This window comes from Piliocolobus tephrosceles, chromosome 15, assembly GCF_002776525.5.
Source record: "Piliocolobus tephrosceles isolate RC106 chromosome 15, ASM277652v3, whole genome shotgun sequence".
NCBI classification, from domain to species: domain Eukaryota; kingdom Metazoa; phylum Chordata; class Mammalia; order Primates; family Cercopithecidae; genus Piliocolobus; species Piliocolobus tephrosceles.
In genome coordinates, this window is record NC_045448.1 from 69,582,950 (window position 1) to 69,603,105 (window position 20,156).

The 20,156-nt window shown below is 38.4% G+C and overlaps 1 protein-coding gene across 1 annotated transcript in view; it reads left to right on the forward strand.

Moving 5' to 3' along the window:
- GKN1 (gastrokine 1) overlaps nt 1–2,968 on the forward strand; it is a 6,676-nt gene extending 3,708 nt beyond the window's left edge. The window contains exons 4-6 of the mRNA XM_023224017.2: nt 854–964; nt 1,896–2,043; nt 2,716–2,968. Coding sequence (XP_023079785.1) covers nt 854–964; nt 1,896–2,043; nt 2,716–2,810 — 354 coding nt within the window. The 3' untranslated portion in view covers nt 2,811–2,968. The remainder of the gene's footprint in view (nt 1–853; nt 965–1,895; nt 2,044–2,715) is intronic.
- The last annotated feature ends 17,188 nt before the right edge of the window (nt 2,969–20,156 follow it).

Sequence of the window (20,156 nt, forward strand, 5' to 3'; positions counted from 1 at the left end):
AAAGAAAGAAAGAAAGAAAGAAAGAAAGAAAGAAAGAAAGAAAGAAAAGAAGAAGGAGGAGGAAGAAGAGGAGGAGGAGAAGGAGGAGGAGGGAAGGAAGGAAGGAAGGAGAGAAGGAGAGAGAGAGAAAGAAAGAAAGAAAGAAAGAAAGAAAGAAAGAAAGAAAGAAAGGAAGGAAGGAAGGAAGGAAGGAAGAAAGAAAGAGAGAAAGGGAGAAAGAAAGAGAAAGAAAGAAAGAAAGAAAGAAAGAAAGAAAGAAAGAAAGAAAGAAAGAAAGAAAGAAAGAAAGAAAGAAAAAGAAAGAAAGAAGGAAAGAAGGAAAGAAAGGGAGAGAAAAAGAGAAGGAAAGAAAAAGAGAATCAAAGAAAGAGAGGAGCAAAGAAAGGAACACTTAGCACTAGTTAGGAGACTCAACTCTGCAATTATCAGCTATATATTTAACGAACTTAATACTTTTAAATAGCAAAGTCTTTATTGTTTCCATTTTATCTGGTCAATTGGAAAAATAATTTTTGTCTTACCTGTCTCCGTGAAAAAATCAATGGAGACTAAAACATGATAGCTTCTAAAGTCTATTTCAGTAAAACAGACATATATAGAGGGGTTTTCATCATGCTAGAACCTGAAAATAAAGCAAACCAGTTAGATGCTCAGTCTCTGTCCTCACAGAATTGCAGTCTGTCCTTAAAATGTCAGCAATAAATATGATTGCCAAGCAGTGCCACATCCAGTGCTCTTATCCCAGCTCATCATGATCTTGGAGTTCCATTTCTCTCTGCTGGTGGAACTGACTTCTGATAAGAAAAGCTCCTTGGAGAATACATGCCTCACTATTTGCCATCTACTTTAACAGGGCTTTGCTGCAACCAGACTCTTTCAAAAGAAGATATGCATTGTGCACAAAATGAACAAGGAGGTCTTGCCCTCCATTCAATCCCTTGATGCACTGGTCAAGGAAAAGAAGGTAAAAATAAAAGGCTTTTTATTTTTGGTGAGGGGAGATGTTTTACAACCTTCAGTAAATAACGAGAAGATCACAGTCATTCCCTCCTGACTACAGTATGTTGTAGTGTGCAGCGCAAAGGGGGAAGTTATTGGTGATTGCCTGAGGGAAGGCAGCTTCTGCCACATCAAATGCTGTGGCTCACACCTACCTCTACAACCGCTGAGCAAAGCACTTGAAACCTGGACTGTTAGAGGAGCGAAGCTCTGATCACACCAATAGGAGCCCTCAGTACTTTGTGAAGGACATTTTTCTGCAAGAGTTGGTTAGGGTTATCAGATTTAGCAAATGCAAATAGAAGATATCCAGTTAGGTTTGAATTTTAGGTAAGCAGCAGTTCTTTTTAGTATAATATATCCTATGCAATATTTGGGATATAATAAAAAAAGATCCATTGTTTGTCTGAAATTCAAATGTAACTGGGTATTGTATATTTTGTCTGGCCATACTAATCCAGGTGAGTGGAAAGAAGAGATCCATAATGCTTTAACATGTTTGCCTGAGTTCATATTCCTATAACTGATAAATGGGTACCTTTCGTTGACAAGGTAGAGAAAATAAATAAACTGCATTCTCAGAAGATGATTATTACATAGTCCAATCCAAGGAATCTATGATGATCAAATGAGGTCCAAGTTTCAGAATAAATTTAGCCTCAGACTTCTGTTTTTATGAGAAGCTGAGGTTTCAAACCAGCTAAATCTGTTAGGACACTTAGAAATGTTAAGATACACAGAAGAAGCTAGAAATAGCCTTCTTCATCTTGATTATGGAAAAATTTAGCTGAGCAATACTCACTGTTGGCCTTGAATACCCCTCAAGTGAACAAACCACTGGGCTTGGCATTCATTCTCTCCCATTCTTCCCTTCTACCTGTCTTTTCCACACTCAGCTTCAGGGTAAGGGACCAGGAGGACCACCTCCCAAGGGCCTGATATACTCAGTCAACCCAAACAAAGTCGATGACCTGAGCAAGTTAGGAGTGAACATTGCAAACATGTGTCGTGGGATTCCAACATACATGGCTGAGGAGATGCAAGGTGAGTAGCATCCCTACTGTGCACCCCAAGTTAGTGCTGGTGGGATTGTCAGACTATCCTCACGCGTTTCCATAGTGGGCACCAGTGATGCAGGGATGGTCATCAAGGCCAACATTTGTTCAGTGCTTGCTCTGTGCCAGCTGCTGTTCTATGTGCTTTAAGTGTGTTAACTCAATTGGTTCTTCACAGCAATCTTATAGGTTCTATTTTAATCCTACTTTATGGATAAGGAAACTGAGGTACAGAGAGGTCACAAAATCCTTGCCTGGGTCAATTCCAAGCATTTTGGCTCTGGATTCTGTGCTCTTAAATATTACGGAACGCTGCCTTTCAGGTGTGAATCAGGAGTAGACTCAAGTCATATTCAAAAGAATACATGAATGGCTAAAGGAAAAGAGAATGCTAATAGAATCTATTAACTTTCTATAGCTCAGACAATCACTGAATTTCTGGACATTCAAAGAACAGCGGCACAAAAACAAAGTGTCTACCTAGGGACCTAACTTAACGGCAGTTTTCCAGATCTCTGAATTGATTGATTTCATCACACCAGATAGATAAACCTTGACATTAATGCATAGCTAGTTTGGAAACCCCTACTCCCCCAGTCCCCTGCAAGAAAAGAGTCCTTGAATAAACATTAATATAGGCTTCTTCTTTTTTCTTTATTAGGGGCAAGCCTGCTTTTTTACTCAGAAAAGTGCTTCACGACCAATATACTATGGATTGTGAACATTTCTTTCTGTGGAGAAAAGGTGGAGTACTAAACAGTTTTTTAAAGCCACTATGGATTTAGTCATCTGAATGTGCTGTGCAGAAAAAAATATGCACTCTAATGGTTTTTACCATGTCATTCTGAATGTTTTCTCTACTAGTTATGTTTAGTTTCTTTAAGTTTCAATAAAATCATTTAGCACTGAATTCAGTGTATACTCACATTTCTTACGATTTCTTATGACTTGGAATGCACAGGATCAAAAGTGCCACGTGGTGGTGGCAAGTTGTTGAAGTGCATTAGACTCAACTGTTAGCCTATATTCAAGACCTATCTCCTGTAAAGAACCCCTTCAGGTGCTTCAGACACCACTAACCACAACCCTGGGAATGGTTCCAAGACTCTCCAACTGCTCTGAAGGCTGCTCTATAGTTGTTGTGCACAGTAACGTTTCAGATCAGCAAGGACAGAAATTCACTCAGAGTCGCATAAGCCAGAAAGGGTGGTTTATTGCAAGGATACAAGAATATTTCAAAAAATCTGAAAGCAAAAAAAGCAGCTGGTTATCAGAAAGACTACATACAACCAGGAACTCTGCTGACACCAAGACCCAAGTCTGCTTCTCTCCCTGAAGCCATGTGTTACCTCTTCTCTCATCTTCTCTAAATTTTACTTCCCTCTTTTTCGCATATTGCAGATGGCGTTTTTGTGCTCATGGCAGAGAATGGCTGAACCCAATTTTCAGCCTCATCTCCCGTGTTTACATGTCTTTCCAGTTCAAGAGGTAATAACTCATGTTGAATCCCAATTCCATTTTCCTTGATCCTGTTTGGCTCAAAGTTCACAACTTCCATTCACTGATGGCCAGGAGAGTGAAAGGTGTCAGAGAAAATAGAGACTCTAAATATTGTGTATTTCAATATAAAACTGTTAATTTTTAAAAGTTGCTCCCATACATCTTTTTCAAATCCCCAGTGCCATAGGGGAATATCTAATCCAGTCCCAAGTCTTTAGGTGAAATAGCCACAAATAATCCTAACAAATAAAACTAAAGACATTGATTCTCACCATTTGGAAAAATGTTAATATCTACCAGTTTTTATTGGAATGAAACTGCTATATTTTTCCTCATACTGATGCTATTTTGTTACTGTTCACATGAAGTGTACTATGAGGTCGGTAGAACTTCCAAAATATTCTGAAGCCGTGAGAGGTAAAAATTTATCAAAACCTCATCAAAGGTCATGGCCTTAGATAATTCCCTACTGTGAGTGAGAAAGAAATACAACTGTGACTCATAAATTGGATACAACATCATGTACCTGACTTTTGGGAACTGGTAAATCCCATGTTTCTTAGAAGAATTGTGTAGCCCCTATTTCAGGATAAAAAATTAAATTCACTAGGAATATACAAAAATTCTAGATTATATATACCTATCAAAATATATAATAAAAAAATTATAAGAATTGAGGAGACTTTAACAATTTCATTATCCTAGTTGAAGACTTTAACATATATCTTTCAATAAGCTATAAATGAAGCAGTTACAGATATAAAAAATGTTTAACACAATTAACAAGCTTATGTTAATGAACATGTGTAGAACACTGCAGAATATATATCCTCTTAAGCATGTGTGAAACATTTATGGCCGGGCGTGGTGGCTCAAGCCTGTAATCCCAGCACTTTGGGAGGCCGAGGTGGGCGAATCACGAGGTCAGGAGACCAAGACCATCCTGGCTAACACAGTGAAACCCCGTCTCAACTAAAAATACAAAACAAAAAAAAAAATTAGCTAGGCATGGTGGCGGGTACCTGTAGTCCCAGGGACTCAGGAGGCTGAGGCAGGAGAATGGCCTGAACCCCAGAGGCGGAGCTTGTAGTGAGCCGAGATCACCCCCTTGTACTTCAGCCTGGGCGATAGAGTGAGACTCCATCTCAAAAAAAAAAAAAAAAAGAAAAACATTTACAAATATTGGTCACTTGCTGAGACATAAAATCTCAAAAAGCTCAAATACTGGCATCATAAGAGAAGAAATTTTTCTCACCTAATTTTAATTAGGATAAAATAAACATTTTTCTCTAAATAAAACCAAATTACCCATTTGTTTTGAAATCAGGTATACTAATTCTAAATAACACAAGCGCTAACAAAAAATTCATGAATAAAAGTAAAACACATTTAGAACTGTGCAATAATGAAAACACTGCATATAAAACCTTATGAGTAGCAGCTATAGCAATGTGTAGTGAAAAACTGGTAGCCTTAAATCTTTATTTTATAGAAGAATGGCTGAACATTGAGTTAGGCCTTCAATTTTACAAATGAGGGATAAGCATAATGTATACAAAATACATATGAGGAAAGAAATAATATTGACAATTCAGAAATTAATAAAATTGAAAACAAATGTACAATAGTAGTAAAGGAATGGGGTCAAAAGTTCATAAACTTCACAAGAGAAAATTCCAGACCAAGATGGTTTTTACAGGCAATCTAACAAATATTGAAGATACAAATTACTTTAAGCGTATACAAACTATTCAAGTGTATAGGGGGAAAACAAAACCAGGAGTACTTCTAACTCATTTTGTAAGAATATTATTAACTTGATTTCAAAACCTGACATGGATCGTATGAAAAAGTGAAATTAAAGAGTGATCTCTGTCATAAATATAGATGCAAAATTTCTTAACAAGATAATTACAAATCAATTGGGCAATGTACACAAAAGATAATATAGCATGATTAGGTTGGATGTTTCATAGCAATCCAAGTTGATTTGATCATAGGAAATAATGTAATTTGCTGCATTAAAAGACAAAAATTTTGTGATGTATCTCAATAGCAACAAAAAATACATAGTAAATTTGAATATTCATTCTTAAAAGAAGTAATTCTTAGAAAATTAGGAATCAGAAGAAAATTTATTAAACTACTGAATGTTTAATTCAGTAGTTAAACATTTGTTTGGATCATCCCCTCCAAAAATCTACTGTAAGTATCATATAAAACAATGAAAGCATTCCTATTAAAAAAAAAAACCAAGATGCCTGCCATCACAATTTCTAGAAACATTTTACTGAAAGTTATTAAAGCAAGAAAAATAAACAAAAAGGCATAAATATTAGAAAGAAAGAAGAAAAAAGCCATCATTCTGCCCAGATGACATGATTTCTGTGTAAAAACTCAAACAAACCTATATAAGTTATGGGAGTCAGAGAATTTAGAGATTTCTAAGTACCAAAATGACTATCAAATATGAATTTTATTTTTATGGATTAGCAGCAAACATAGAAACTTTAATTTTTTTATAGATACACTTATAATTGCAAAACATATGACATACCTAGGAAAAACTAATAATATTTCCAGACTATCACACGGGGAGAAACCTTGGACAATACCTAGCTTTCCTAGATAGAGGTCCCTGCGACCTTTGGCCGTGTAAGTGTGACCTTAATAGTGCTACATCCATAGTACTATTCCACTATAGAAATCCATCAGCATATAAAAATGCAAAGATCCCTGCCTCTTTTAGCTAACATTTTAGTTAGAAGAGACAGAAATAATGATAAATATAATTAATTAATAGTAGGATATTTGGTAGGATAGTAATTTATGCTACAACATAGTTGCATAGTATTTTTTCTTAGCATACTAAGAAAAAAGTACTGAGCAGAGTGAGAGGAATCAAGAGTGTCAGCAGGTAAGAGGCGGTTTGCAATTTTTAATAGGGTATTGGGATACGCATCGAGAAGGTGACATTTGAACAAAGACTGAAGGAGATGAAGTTGTTAGCCATGCCAATATTTCTGAGGGAAAAGCATTATGAGCAGAGGAAACAGCTAGTGTTAAGGTCTAAGACAGAAGCGTGTCTGACACATTAAAAGTACAGCAAGGAGGTCAATGTGATTGAAGCAGGATGAGCAAAGCAGAGAGTAATAGGAGAGGAGGGCAGAAGGGTAATGGAAAACTAAATCATGAAGAGCCCCTTTGGGTGTTACTCTGAGTAAAATAGGGAGACACTGCAGGAATTTGAGGAGAGATAAGATATCATTTTGCTAAATAATAACTAGCAAAAGAAGTGCTAGACTTCTATGGAAACTTTATTGAGATGTTAAGGTAAACTAAATAAATGCAGAGATACACCATAGCCTTGAATTAGAAGATTTAATATTACAAAATGTCAGTTCTTCTCCAATCTATAGATTCAAGGCAAATTGAAAACAAATCTTCAATATATTGTGTGTGTGTGCATGTGTATGTGTGTGTGTGTTTAGTACATAGCAAACTAAATTTAGAATATACATGGAAGATCAGGGGCCAGTTGGGAGACAGTTTTCCATGAGTTGTTGGTGCTTCTACACATCTTGTGAGTAGAAGCACTGACTGCCCTTTGTTCTTAACTAATTTTTGCAAAGATTTTTTGTATGGCAAATAGCTTTGGAAGACAGAGATAGTGTCTTCCTTTAGAGGAAAGAGCAAGCATGCTGTCTATTATAAAAGATTCGCATTCCCAAAGCTCAGGGTTTCTCTCAGTAATGCAATCCACTGTGTGTGCAAGCATCAATCTGGGTCTACATCATCTGAAGGGGTGGCCTGCCCCTCCACACCTGTGGGTGTTTCTCGTTAGGTGGAACAAGAGACTTGAGAAAAGAAATAAGATTGTGGCCAGATGAAGGGGTGGCCTGCCCCTCCACACCTGTGGGTGTTTCTTGTTAGGTGGAACGAGAGACTTGAGAAAAGAAATAAGACACAGAGACAAAGTATAGAGAAAGAAAAGTGGGGCCCAGGGGACCGGCGCTCAGCTTACAGAGGACCCACTCCGGCACCGGTCTCTGAGTTCCCTTAGTATTTATTGATAATTATCTTTACCATCTTAAAGAAAAGGAAGTAGCAGGATAATAGGATCATTGTAGGTAGAAAATTAGCAGTAAGACGTATGGATAAAGATCTCTGTGACATGAATAAGTTCAAAGGAAAATGCTGTGCCTTGATATACATATGCAAACATCTCCATAAACCTTTTAGCAGCATTGTTCCAGACTATCACACGGGGAGAAACCTTGGACAATACCTAGCTTTCCTAGATAGAGGTCCCTGCGACCTTTGGCCGTGTAAGTGTCCCTGGGTAGTTGAGATTAAGAGAATGGTGATGACTTTTTAACCAGCAAGCTGCCTTCAGGTACTTGTTTAACAAAGCACATCCTTCACAGCCCAAAATCCTTTAAACCTTAGGTCACCACAGCACATGTCTCTTGCAAGGACAAGGTTGGGGGTAGGGTCACAGATTAACAGCATCTCAAATACAGAACAAAATGGAGTCTCTTATGTCTGCTTCCTTCTATATAGACACAGTAACAGGCTGATCTCTCTTTCTTTTCCCCACAATCGTCACTTCTATGAGACTCATAGGCAAAGAGCCCTGACACAAACATGCTCATGCTCATGTTGCTTGCTGTGACACGAGTAATAAAGTCCTTTGTCTCTGATCCAGAAGTCTCATGTCTTCTGTCATCATCCATGAAATGACAGCTTTCAAGGAGGATAAAATTTCAGACTCTTCTTCAAAGGGTCAAAAACAGCCAAGTTACTGCTGTAGAACAATGAAGTGAGTGAACTTGACCTATCATAATTATGATAGAGACATGGTAATTAAGATGATGTGATATGAGTATTAGGATATTCAAATTCATTAATGGAACAAAATGGAAAGCCTAGAAATAAATTTACACATCTATAGATGGCTGGAATAGGACATAGGTTGCACTCTAGGTTCAGAGGGTGAAACATGGGCTTTTTAATCAATGGTATTAAAACAATTAGGTAGCCAAATGGAATAAAAACAAACTGAATAATGAAATAGACCTCTACCTCACACCTTATTAAAAAATTAATCCCAAGTATATTAAATCTCTAAATATAAAAGGCAAAAAAGTAGAAGATAATATAAAATAATAACTACATGACTATTGAGAGAAGAAAGGATTTGCTAAACTTCACATACAAAATCTTAGCCATAAAATAAAATATTAATAAATTTCTCTACATTAGAAGTAAGAATGTCTGTTTACCCAAAGACAACAAAAATCATGTGGAAAGACAAGCCACAAACTAGTAGAGATATTTGCAACACATAAACTGGGTAAGAGATTTGTACAAAAGTGATGTTAAGAATTTTAACACATCAATGAGAAAAAGATGAATAGAAAAATGGACATTAACAGGTTTCTAACATTAGAGTTACCCTGAATGGTGAATCTGGATATGAAGAGATCTTAACTTCATTAGTAATAGGAAAAATGCAAATTTAAACCATAGTGGGAAGATCATTGTATACCCATCCAAGTGGAAAATGAAAAAGTCTAATATTGGGTGTCGAAAAGAAAGTTCAGTAACCAGAAAATGACCAGAACAACTGTGAATTTATACAACTGCTTTGTAAAACAACTCAGCATTGTCTAATAAAGTTGAAGCTGTGAATATCCCGATCTGATAATTGCACTCTTAGGTATATATCCTAGAGAAACTCTTGCACATGGGCATCCAGAAACATGTACAAAAATGTTCATAGCAACAGAGTTTGAAACAGCAAAAAACTGGAAATAACCAAATATTTGCCAACAGTAAAACAGACAAACATATTATATTTATTTAGTAGGAATACTACACATCAAAAAAAAAAAAAAAAGAAAACTAGATTAATCACAGCCACATACAACAACATGAATGACTCTCTGGAAAATAATTTAGGGCCCAAAAAGCAAATTGCACAAGAAAACATATAGCATTTATATAAAGTACAAAAACATGCAAAATAGACAACATGTATATTTTAGAAATGCATGCATTTGTGGTAAGACTATGATGAAAAACAAGGGAATAATAACACGAAGTTGGGTATAGATATTAACCCCTGAGATGGGGAGAAGTGTTCATGATGAGTACACGGAAGACTTCCAAGGTGATAGTAATGGTCTCTCTCTCTCAAACTAGACGGAGGGGAAGGGTGCTCATGGGTGTGTATTGTAACACTATTCTTCACATCTTTCAAAGTAGTCTTTGTACTTATTCACAATTTTAAAAAATTGAAAGCACAAGATCATGTTATGAAGACAATAAGAGAGTAGACCTGTGCAGATGGAAAGAAACTGCTCTTTCATTCCAACATGAGGCAGAGGCCTCTCATCGCTGGCTCAACTCAATGTTTGGTGGTTCCAAACATTCAGCCTTTGACCCATATTCCCAGAAGAGTGGTGTAAGTGAAAATGAGTTCATTCAGCACCAGGATGCAAGAGGACTGCAGAGAGAGCTCACTGTTCCTGGGCTGTGACAGGGCCAAGCCCTGCTCTCTGCAAGATTCTAAATCACCACTGAGAAGCCTGCTGTGCACAGCTTTCCATGTGCAGTTTTGTTTGGCCTTGGGGATGACCTGAGTAACTGACACCAGGCCACGGTTCACCTTCTGCACTTGGCCTATTGGAATTGGGAGGTGCAGAGCATACACAGAGCTGGCTGACTTGCAGGGTCATCTGAAGTTTTCCTGACTTCATGACCCCAAGAGACACCAGAGAGGAGCAGATAATATCCTATTAGAGACCTCTCAGAGAGCAACATTAACAAAAAATATTTTAGATAAGCCCTTGCCCATTATTACAGTATCTTTCTGGTCTCTGCGCAATTGTAGATACTGTAATAATGGGCAAGGCAAGGGCTTATCTAAGAGTTTATCTGACATAACTATATCATTTAAAACAAACCTCCAGCAATTGGATCCTTCCAGAACATTCACTAGTACATTTTAACCTATAAGTCAATTTTTCTAAGGAACTTTTATATTGATAGATACATATATTCATTGAGTTTTAATTTCCCAAATATTTGAAAGTTAAGAAATAATCAATCAAGAATATCAGTACAATCAAATTAAGGCATAAGAGGCTGGCCACAGTGGCTCCCGCCTGTAATCCCAGCACTTTGGGAGGCCGGAGCAGTTGGACCACTTGAGGTTGGGAGTTCCATACCAGGCTGACCAACATGGAGAAACCTTGTCTTTACTAAAAATACAAAAATTAACTGGGTGTGATGGTGGGCACCTGTAATCCCAGCTACTTAGGAGGCTGAAGCAGGAGAATCATTTGAACCTGGAAGGCAGAGGTTGCAGTGAGTAGAGATCATACCACTGCACTCCAGCTTGGGAGACAGAGCAATATTCCATCTCAAAAAAAAAAAAAGGCATAAGAGAAAATGTGCCCGACCTTACATTTAAATAATATCTACCCACATATTCAAACTAGGCTGAATTTGTAGCCGGCTGGTCAGAGGAGAGGGTGGTCTGGTGACTCTTGGACATGCAACTGGTTTCCAAAGTAAAGGTACTCTTGTGGAGATAACAATGTCTGTGAATTTGATCATGTATTTCCTTTTTACAATATGTACTGTATATTATTTCTTTCTTCCTTTCTGTCTCTCCCTCCATTTCTCTCATTTTCTCTTTCATTTGTTTTCTCTTTCTCACTTGTTTTTGGCCTAATTGAATTGGTTAAACCATTAAGTACAAAGAAAATACAAAAGTGATAGTAGATATCCTCAACTTATATTTCTATTTTTCTCATCACTATACAGAATTCCAACAATCAGTTTGTCATAGAAACATTGAAAGACCTATTTTATCTAATTTATCTAATATTTGTTAGATTACCTTAACTTGGAAAAAAAGAAAAATTAATAAGATAAACTTTTAAATGTTTATATTTGAATGGATTATTTTAAATGAACTAGGAGGATAGAATTTTGCTCAGATTTTTTAATGTTCTTTCTATAATTTGAGCATTATTAAAAGGTCAGTTTCATAATGCAAGATAAAACATTTAACTTAATCAGAAAATGGACTTCAGCTCCTAATAAATTATTTCTAGATAACTGGAGTATCCTGCCTTACAGTTGGGGTGCAAATAATAGCTCCCTGGTAATACACTCAAAACTCATTTGCCAAGATTTGGCAGATTCTAGACTTTCTGTCTCCCTAGGGCTTTGCCTACCATGTCTGTACCATCATGGGAGTATATTTGTGTCTGAAGGGCCTTCCTGGTCACTCTTAGCTCTACATGAAGTCAGAACCATACATGTCTCACTGAGCCTGGAAGACTCCTCAATGGCTGCCAGAATAAACTGAATTGCAGCTGCTGCTGTTCCCTAAACAGAAGGTCTGGTTCTGATGCTGAAACCTGGAAACTTGAAAGAGAGGCCTGGATGCTTGCTCTTGTGGCCCACAATTGAATCACAACAAAGCTGCCCCTCCTGAAACTTGTGATTGTCAGACACAGGGTTAAGGTTGAACATTGAATTGCCAAGATTTGTCTCCTGGTGCAGATTCCTGCCCGAGCTGCAGTAGTTCAACCAGATGACTTCTGCAACTGAATGTGTGTCATCTTAACACTAGGCTCTGCTCCAAACCAAATAAGTTGATCTGGGGTTTGCTTATCCTCTCATTTTTCGTTTTATAATTAATCAGTGTATGTTTTCTTTAATATTATTTACTACTTTTTAAATTCTTACTCTCAGGTTTAATTTATCATTCCTTCTATATTAAACAATAAAACCATTTACCATCGTTAATTTCTTCTGTGTATAACTGACTTAGTTCCTTAATTTTTGACATATATTCTTGATATCATTATTATTTATTTTAAAAGCCAATAACTACATGTTTTATTACTTCAATGACAAAAAATACTGTAGGACCATATTTTGAATTGTTATGTCATTTGTTCTTTTATTGTTAATTTATAGTTTTATTTTATTATAGTTAATGAATGTGGCATGTGAATCTCCAACTGGAATTTATAGAGCTTTTCTCAAGTCTAGATCAATTTTTGAAAACATTCCAGGGATATTTAAAAAGAAGATGTGTCAGCTCCAAGATTCAAAGTAGAATGTAAAATTACAGAAGGTGGAGTTTAATTCTCTCCCTTTGAGCATAGGTTGGACTCAGTGACACGCTTCTAGCATACAGAACATAGAAAGGAAAAAATAGTGACTTTACAATGGAGAAATCTGGCCAACACCACCTTCACCAAGTGATCAAGGTGAACATCATCAACATTCAACAGGTTGATATCTTGTGTCCTCTCATATGATGTGCCCTTCACCTTGCTCATATTCTTCTCCCAAATCCATAACCCCGGAATAATCATGAGAAAACTTCAGACACATCCAAACCAAGGGACATTTTACAAAAGATCTGATGGAAGTCTTCAAAGGTGTCAAGGTTATTGTATTTGTTTCTCAGGGCTGCCGTGCCAAATTACTGCAAACTCAGTGGCTTAAGGTAACAGAAATTTATTTTCTCCTAGTTCTGGAAGCCAGAAATTTGAAGTTGAGGTGTCAGCAGGGCTATATGAGGAGAGTTCCTCCTTGCTTCTTCAGCTTCTGGTGGCATCTGGTGTTTCAAAATTATAAGTTTTTAAAGTGACTAGATTGAACTACTTTATTCAAAGATAAAGATTGAGATTTTGTTTAAAAGTCTAGATATTAGAAAAGACAAAACTAAAGAAGCATTGATATGTGAAAAAAAGAAATTGGAAGGAATGTATAGATACGCTTTAAATAAATAACAAAATCAGGGATGGTAATATTGCCAAAAAGAACAATTTGTGGCAATATTAGTGAATAAAATAATAGGAGGTCCTTTATGATAACAAAACATTCAATCTACATTGAAGTCATGAAGTTTAGAAACAAAATTACATAGATTGAAGATGCATAACACCAAAAAAACTATTGTAAATGCTAAAAGAAACTAGCAAACCTACAAAATGGGAAGATGTTTCTATCAGTTTCTGACAGTTCAAATCATGAAAATAAAATAAGAAAAACTTCAATACTTAGATGTTTGCACCAGAAAGTGGAATCACCATGAACTGCAGACTCATATACGTATCTGCTGGCAACAGCTTAAGTGTTACAAGCTGTGTTGCACTGACGACATGATTTTTCTGAAACGGCAAACAATTCCTGATAGTGTTCTAAACAAAGGAATACAGCCTTCCCTAAATGTACATGCATTCCTGAAAATTTTGGTGCCTACTAAAAAGTTACAAAGCCAATTTCTTTATGTTTGAAGCAAGTTCATATCTCGTCTCTGAAAATTACAAACAATCAGATGGAACACAGGACAAATTCTCATGGCATGCAGCTGTAGACACAATCGAACTGGGTTAGCAGAACATTCCTTCAAACAACCTGGGTATGTAATGTGTCCCCTGCCTTCATTCATTTCGACAACTAAAATCCCCCTGAAATCTTCTGGATTTTTTACTTTGCTTGATACGTATTATGTGTGAATGATATGCAGAAAGCCCCAAAACAGAGGCCCTTAGCATAGCAGGCGTGTCCCAGCTGGGCACAACTTTGGTACTGCCTACAGTTAACTTGGTCTTCTAATAGGATTCGCTAGTTAGGGGACCATTAAAGCAGCTGACACCCCTGCTGTCTTCCCTACATCAGCATGCTTCTCTTGCTTGGAACAAGCGTCAAAGCCCATCACACCCTGCATCCTATTACTCTTGAAAATCCTGATGTCGTGGGCAGTCAGACCTTGCCCAGGGGCAACTGCCTTCAATTCTGTCTTCTCCTTTTCTGAACAGAGCAGTATTTGTGTCAGGGTAGAGGTCTGGCCAGAGGCACCCTCAGTGTTGGAAACATTCCCACTGAGCCAAATGTTTTCTTTGCCAGGTTGTTGGTAGTGCTGCTGAAGTTAGGCTTGGGCAATGGCCCCTTTCTTGTGTACAATGGCAATTCTCATCATGACATTGTTGCTGAAATGTCTTGCAAGTTACTGGAGTGAAATGGAAGCTGGGGCTGTTGCTTCAGTCACCTGCTCTCCTGCTGGCATGGACCATGAATCATTTGCAAATTAGAGGTTTGACTGCATCTAGATCCTCCTTGCCCTGCTTTCACATCCAGCCCCCTTGGGGCTTAGCTGTAAGTCCCATTAATGTACTGTTCAAGTACTGTTTTCGTTTGTTTGTTTTTTAATCATGAGCTCGTTGGTACTTCCCTCAGACCTGTCCTTCATTTTATTATACGTAACAAAATCTTTTCAGATTTTGGCTTCTCAATAGCATCCTTCATCTATTCTACTGCTAGGACAAATTTTTACTCTATTTTTGTATTATTTGTTCAGTTCAAAGGGAATATGGAAGAGAGGGGAGTTAATATGTAGGCTTAAAATGCTGCCTTGGCCAGAGGCCAGAAAGGGAGATGAGTCAATGGCAGACCCCACCCATGGCCTTGTCAAGAGCCTTTGAGGGTCTGGCCGGTGGCCAGTGGGACTGGTACGTGTGATAGGGCTGTGGTGACCCTGAAGCTGAGGAACGGGAGGGGCAATTGTTGAGCTGCTGATGTCTCCGTCTTTGGTTTGGCTTGGCTGCAGTGAACAATGGCCATGTTTAGCAGTGACCTGGACAGACTGCAGCCAGATTCTAACAGAGGCAGGCCCCACATGCATTTTTTATTAAAAAGGCAAAAAAAAAAAAAAATTAAATCTCATCTATCTAGGTCTTAGATATGAATTAATAATTTATTTTCCAGAAATACATAGATTTGCTCATCTACCACCTGTTGGATGAAGGTGTGCGTTTCTCCACCGTGGGGGTGTCATCTGCCTCTCACAGCAAGAAGTGGCGAGGGCAGATGCCATGATGCCATACAGAGACTGAGCCTTAGCAAGTCAAAGGGACTCTCTCAGAACCACCCAGGCCAAACCAGGACCAGGCCTCAGGTTTGGCTCTCTCTCTCTCTGACTCCAGTATTTTCCTCTCAGACATTTATTCACATTTCATTCAGTGGGAAAGCAAACACAGCTTATGAAAAAAAGAGCTTTAATTTGCATCAATAACAAAAGCTAAGTCTTAGATGAATGCTAAATCCTTTGTTCTCATTGTCAAGAGTATTAAGCGCCAGAGCTTTGGGGCGCATACATGCGTGCCTGAGCGCGCATACACACACACACACACACACCACAAACACACACACACACACACACACACACACACACACGAGAGCTAATCTCAGTGAGACCGACGCCCTCCCAGGCTTTTTGAGTTCTTTAGCTAATCACACAAGGCGGTCAAATCAACAATGCTCTCTTTCATGCTTGAGCAATGGAGATGGGTCCTCCCTACTCAGCTTTTCATCTCAAGTGGAAATTATTTAAGAAACAGTGAAACACAGTGCAGCAACCTCCTTCCCAACCCACACACCCCCCAAGATCAAAATTGTCAGCAATCTGTAAGACTTCCTAGGTGTTTGGCCACACCTGCCTATGATACCCGTGTGGCAGACAGTGTGGGGTGGTGGATTAGCCAGAGCTGGATTCAAAAACTGGTTCCTAGCTAAGTTAATTAACTGCTCAGGGCCTCAGGGGGGAAATGGAGTTAATAATGCCTACTGTTGTCAACTATTACAACCAACTACAAAATCTTAGTAGTATTCAATAACAATCATTTTGCACCCATCTATGGTCAGCTAGCTGGAAACTAGCTGACTGAGGCTGGACTTGGCTGAGCATCTCTGCTTCAAGCTCTAAGTCCATCTGGCTCCAGTGTGCCCCATGTCCCTCATTCTGGGCTCCAGGTGGAAGGGGCAGCACCTCCAGGGAGAAGCCCTTCTCGTGGAGCATGGTCTACCACATAAATCCCTGTTTGCATCACATTTACTTTTATCCCATGGCCCAAAATAAGTTTTATAATCAAGCCAAAAGTCAAGGTGCAGGGAAATAAGCCCTTTGTGTACTTCTCATGTGAAAGGCACTCAACAGTTAGATGGCAAAAGGGGGTGGTGAAGAATTAGAGCTGAAAATTCAATGTGCTCTACTACTGCATAGGGTTGTTGAAAAGATAAAATGCAATGATGTGTAATACATATTAAGCATTTAATAACCATTTGTGTCATTGTGTCATTTCATTACACACACTCCAGACCCATTGCTATAGTGCCCTGGCTGAAGTCTTTTCAGGCTGTGGGAGGCAGTCAAATATGGCTTCCATCAATTTCTTCCCTTACTTTATTGGCATGAATCAAAAAGTAGAGTATAATTCTCTTCCTTCAAATCCCAGCTAAACTTTGTGACTTCCCTTGGCCAACATAGAGAAGCAGAAGTGACAGTCTGAGACTCCTAAGGTTAACACATAAGAAGACTTGTCACCTCTGCCTGAGTCATTGAAATGCCCACTTTAGGACCACTCCCTCTGAAGCCCAAAGGCCAAACTGGAAGAAGCCCAAGCCACATGGGGAGGCCACATGTACGTGTCGAAATTTATAACCCCAGCTGAGCTTCCAGCCAACAGCCAGCATCAGCTGTAAGCTATACCAGTGGGAAGTTCAGTTCATACAACTGAACTTCCAGCCCAGTTGATCCTTCAGATGACCAGAGTCCAGCTGATATCTTACTGCAGTCATATGGGAGACCCCAAATGAGAGCTTCCCAGCTGAGCCCCAGTCAGCCCTCAGAACCATGGGAAGTAATAAATCATTGTTTTAAGAAATCATGTTTTAGGGTGGTTTATTTTGCAGCAGTAGGGAGGCAGAAGGCTGGCCAATGCTAATATTTCCACTGGTCACCAAAGCCATGCAGAACCCTGGTAGCTAGAGAATCTTCTCATCCCCAGACTCGCCAGAGTTCCCTCTTGGTGTTGGTCCTGTCTTCCCTTTCCAGGGCTGCTTTTAGCATTAGCTCAGCTCCCTCTCCAACCCCTTTCACTTCAAAGTGGGGAAGGTATCCATGGTGTGGGAGGTAAACAGAATTAGTTTTGCAGCAACTCACTGAGAGTGGACACATGCAAGTTCAAGCCTTTCCAGGGGCTGAAAGGGGGTGGCTGTTCAGAGTTCTGATGCATGTACGTTTCCCTAACACTCCTCATTCATGGGGACTCAGAATGACTCAGACTTAAGGTGAATTGAATTGACTCTTAGACTTGACTAGTAGACGATCTTTGCATTTGAGCCTAAATGTACTTGATGCCATATTCAAGAGGCATCTGAGAATCTGATTCACCAGAATTCTGCACTGACTTCTCCTATTTCACAAGCTCTGGGGAAGACAAGCCTATGGGCAGGCACCGGAAGCTCTACAGAGTGCCTGAGAGCCACTGAAAAGTCCCTGGCACATCTCGTGGGGCTCAGCTCCCCATGAGACTCCCACCCATCAGAGTATAGGGGATGTCCACAGGAGCCCAACAATGTTCTTGGAAACCAAACGCAATTACAACACTTTTATTCAAGTGCTTTCTTCCTGTTTACTTGCTTTATACATCTGCTCTGCAAAAATAATTTTACAGTAAATAAAGCAACAACCCCTTGTTTGAATTCAAGGACCTTCATTCCTTTTGTAAGTCAAAGGAAGAATCCCCATCATCCACTTACCGAAACATGAGGATTAAACAGTCATTTAAAGGATTCAAAGGAACTAGACAAATTGCAAGTTGGTGACACAAAAATCAACATCCTGCAGTAGAATAAAGAAATAACAAAGCCAAGCACTGTGTTATGAATGGGATTCAGAAAATCTAGTTCCTAGAAATTCCAGTCATGGAAACAATTGCAAAAAAAAAAAAAAAAGGATTATCAGGTTCAAACCTACTTTCAAAACTTGTTCAACTCCTCACCTTCCCACTTACAGACTTATCGGCAAGCTTTCCTTTGTCTCAACGGGTGACATGGACGAAGGAGCATCCCAGCTGTATCCCTTATAGCCACATGGATTTTTAACAAAGATATTTGACAACTGTCAGATTTTCATTCACAGAATGAGGAGCATAATATCAGAATCCCAGTTGTGAGTCTTAATGGAACTATGGCATTTGTGTAAGCCTTTAACAGAGTTCTTGTCATACAATAATTCATTTCTTTGGTCATTGCTAACCCCTGAATCCAACTCTTCCTAGCTCTCTTTCTCTTTCTTTCTGTCTCTCTCATTGCCAGCCTCTACATTTCCTTAGCTTCCTTTTCAGACAAGGATATCTACTTAACTCCCAACTTAAAAGAAATCACACAAACAAGCAAACACAAAAGCTCCTTCAACTTTGTATTTCTTTCCTTACTGCCAACTCTATCCCAACTATTGCCCATTTTATAGCTTCACAGTTAACTTTTTACACTCACTGTATCTACTGCCTCCCCTTCAATTTACTGTTTGTTTTTGACACTGTGTGATTTGTAACATTTACTTTTGAGTTCTTATCCATATGAACATTTTTCATAGTTGCCAACATAAGCTCCATATATTGTACATTTATTTTTTGTGAAAATGCACAATGATGTCACTTTCTCATGTTTTACAGGCTTCATGTGCTTTATTTGTGATGGCTACACAGACGTTGTTACTGATCCAAAACTTATTAAATCATTCTCATAATGTTGGGTATTATTTTACATTTTAATTATAACTGTTAAGTGGTGTATGTGTGTGTGTGGTATGGTGTTTATAAAACAAAGAACACACAGAGCAATTTATAAACATTGAGGCAATGTATTATATGTATATATAATTTTTACTGTGTATATATGCATGATTTATGTATATATATGATTTTTAGTGTTGTTTTCAATGTTTATAAATTACTCTGTGCAGTTTTTTTCAACTTTTTCAATTTTGTCAACATTATTTTATAAATGTCTTCATGTATTGATATCTAGTTCATGTGATTGTCACTTTTAATGGCCTAACATTTCATTGTGCTAATAGCGCATTAGGATGAAGCAACCTTAGCTGGATTCCTTAGCAGAACTATTAGAAAAATCTAAAGCATCTCATTTTTTACAATACTGTAAGTTTTTGGCCACGTACAGCGGCTCATGCCTGTAATCCCAGCACTTCGGGAGGCCAAGGCAGGAGGATCACTTGAGGCCAGGAGTTAAGAGACCAGCCTGGCTAACATACTGAAACTCCATATCTACTAAAAAATACACACACACAAAAACAGCCGAGTATGGTGGTGGGTGCCTGTAATCCCAGCTACTCAGGAGACTGAGGCAGGAGAATTGCTTCAACCCAGGGGGCAGAGGTTGCGGTGAACCGAGATTGCACCACTGCAATCCAGCCTGCATGACAGGGTGAGACTCCGTCTCAAAAAAAAAAAAAAAAAGAAAGAAAGAAATAAAATGCTGTAAATTTTTACTCCAAATAACAAATGTGCATAGTTTAAAAGTCAAATTGTCTTTAAGGCACATAACAAAATGTTCTCATTTTCTATCTCACCATTCTCCCTGTTCCTAGCTAGACCTTTTCAACTATTTTAACTAAATCTTGTCATTTCTACATTGCCATGTTTCTCAATGATATGCATACACTGATATATTTTGATTCATCAATCTCACACATTATCTATT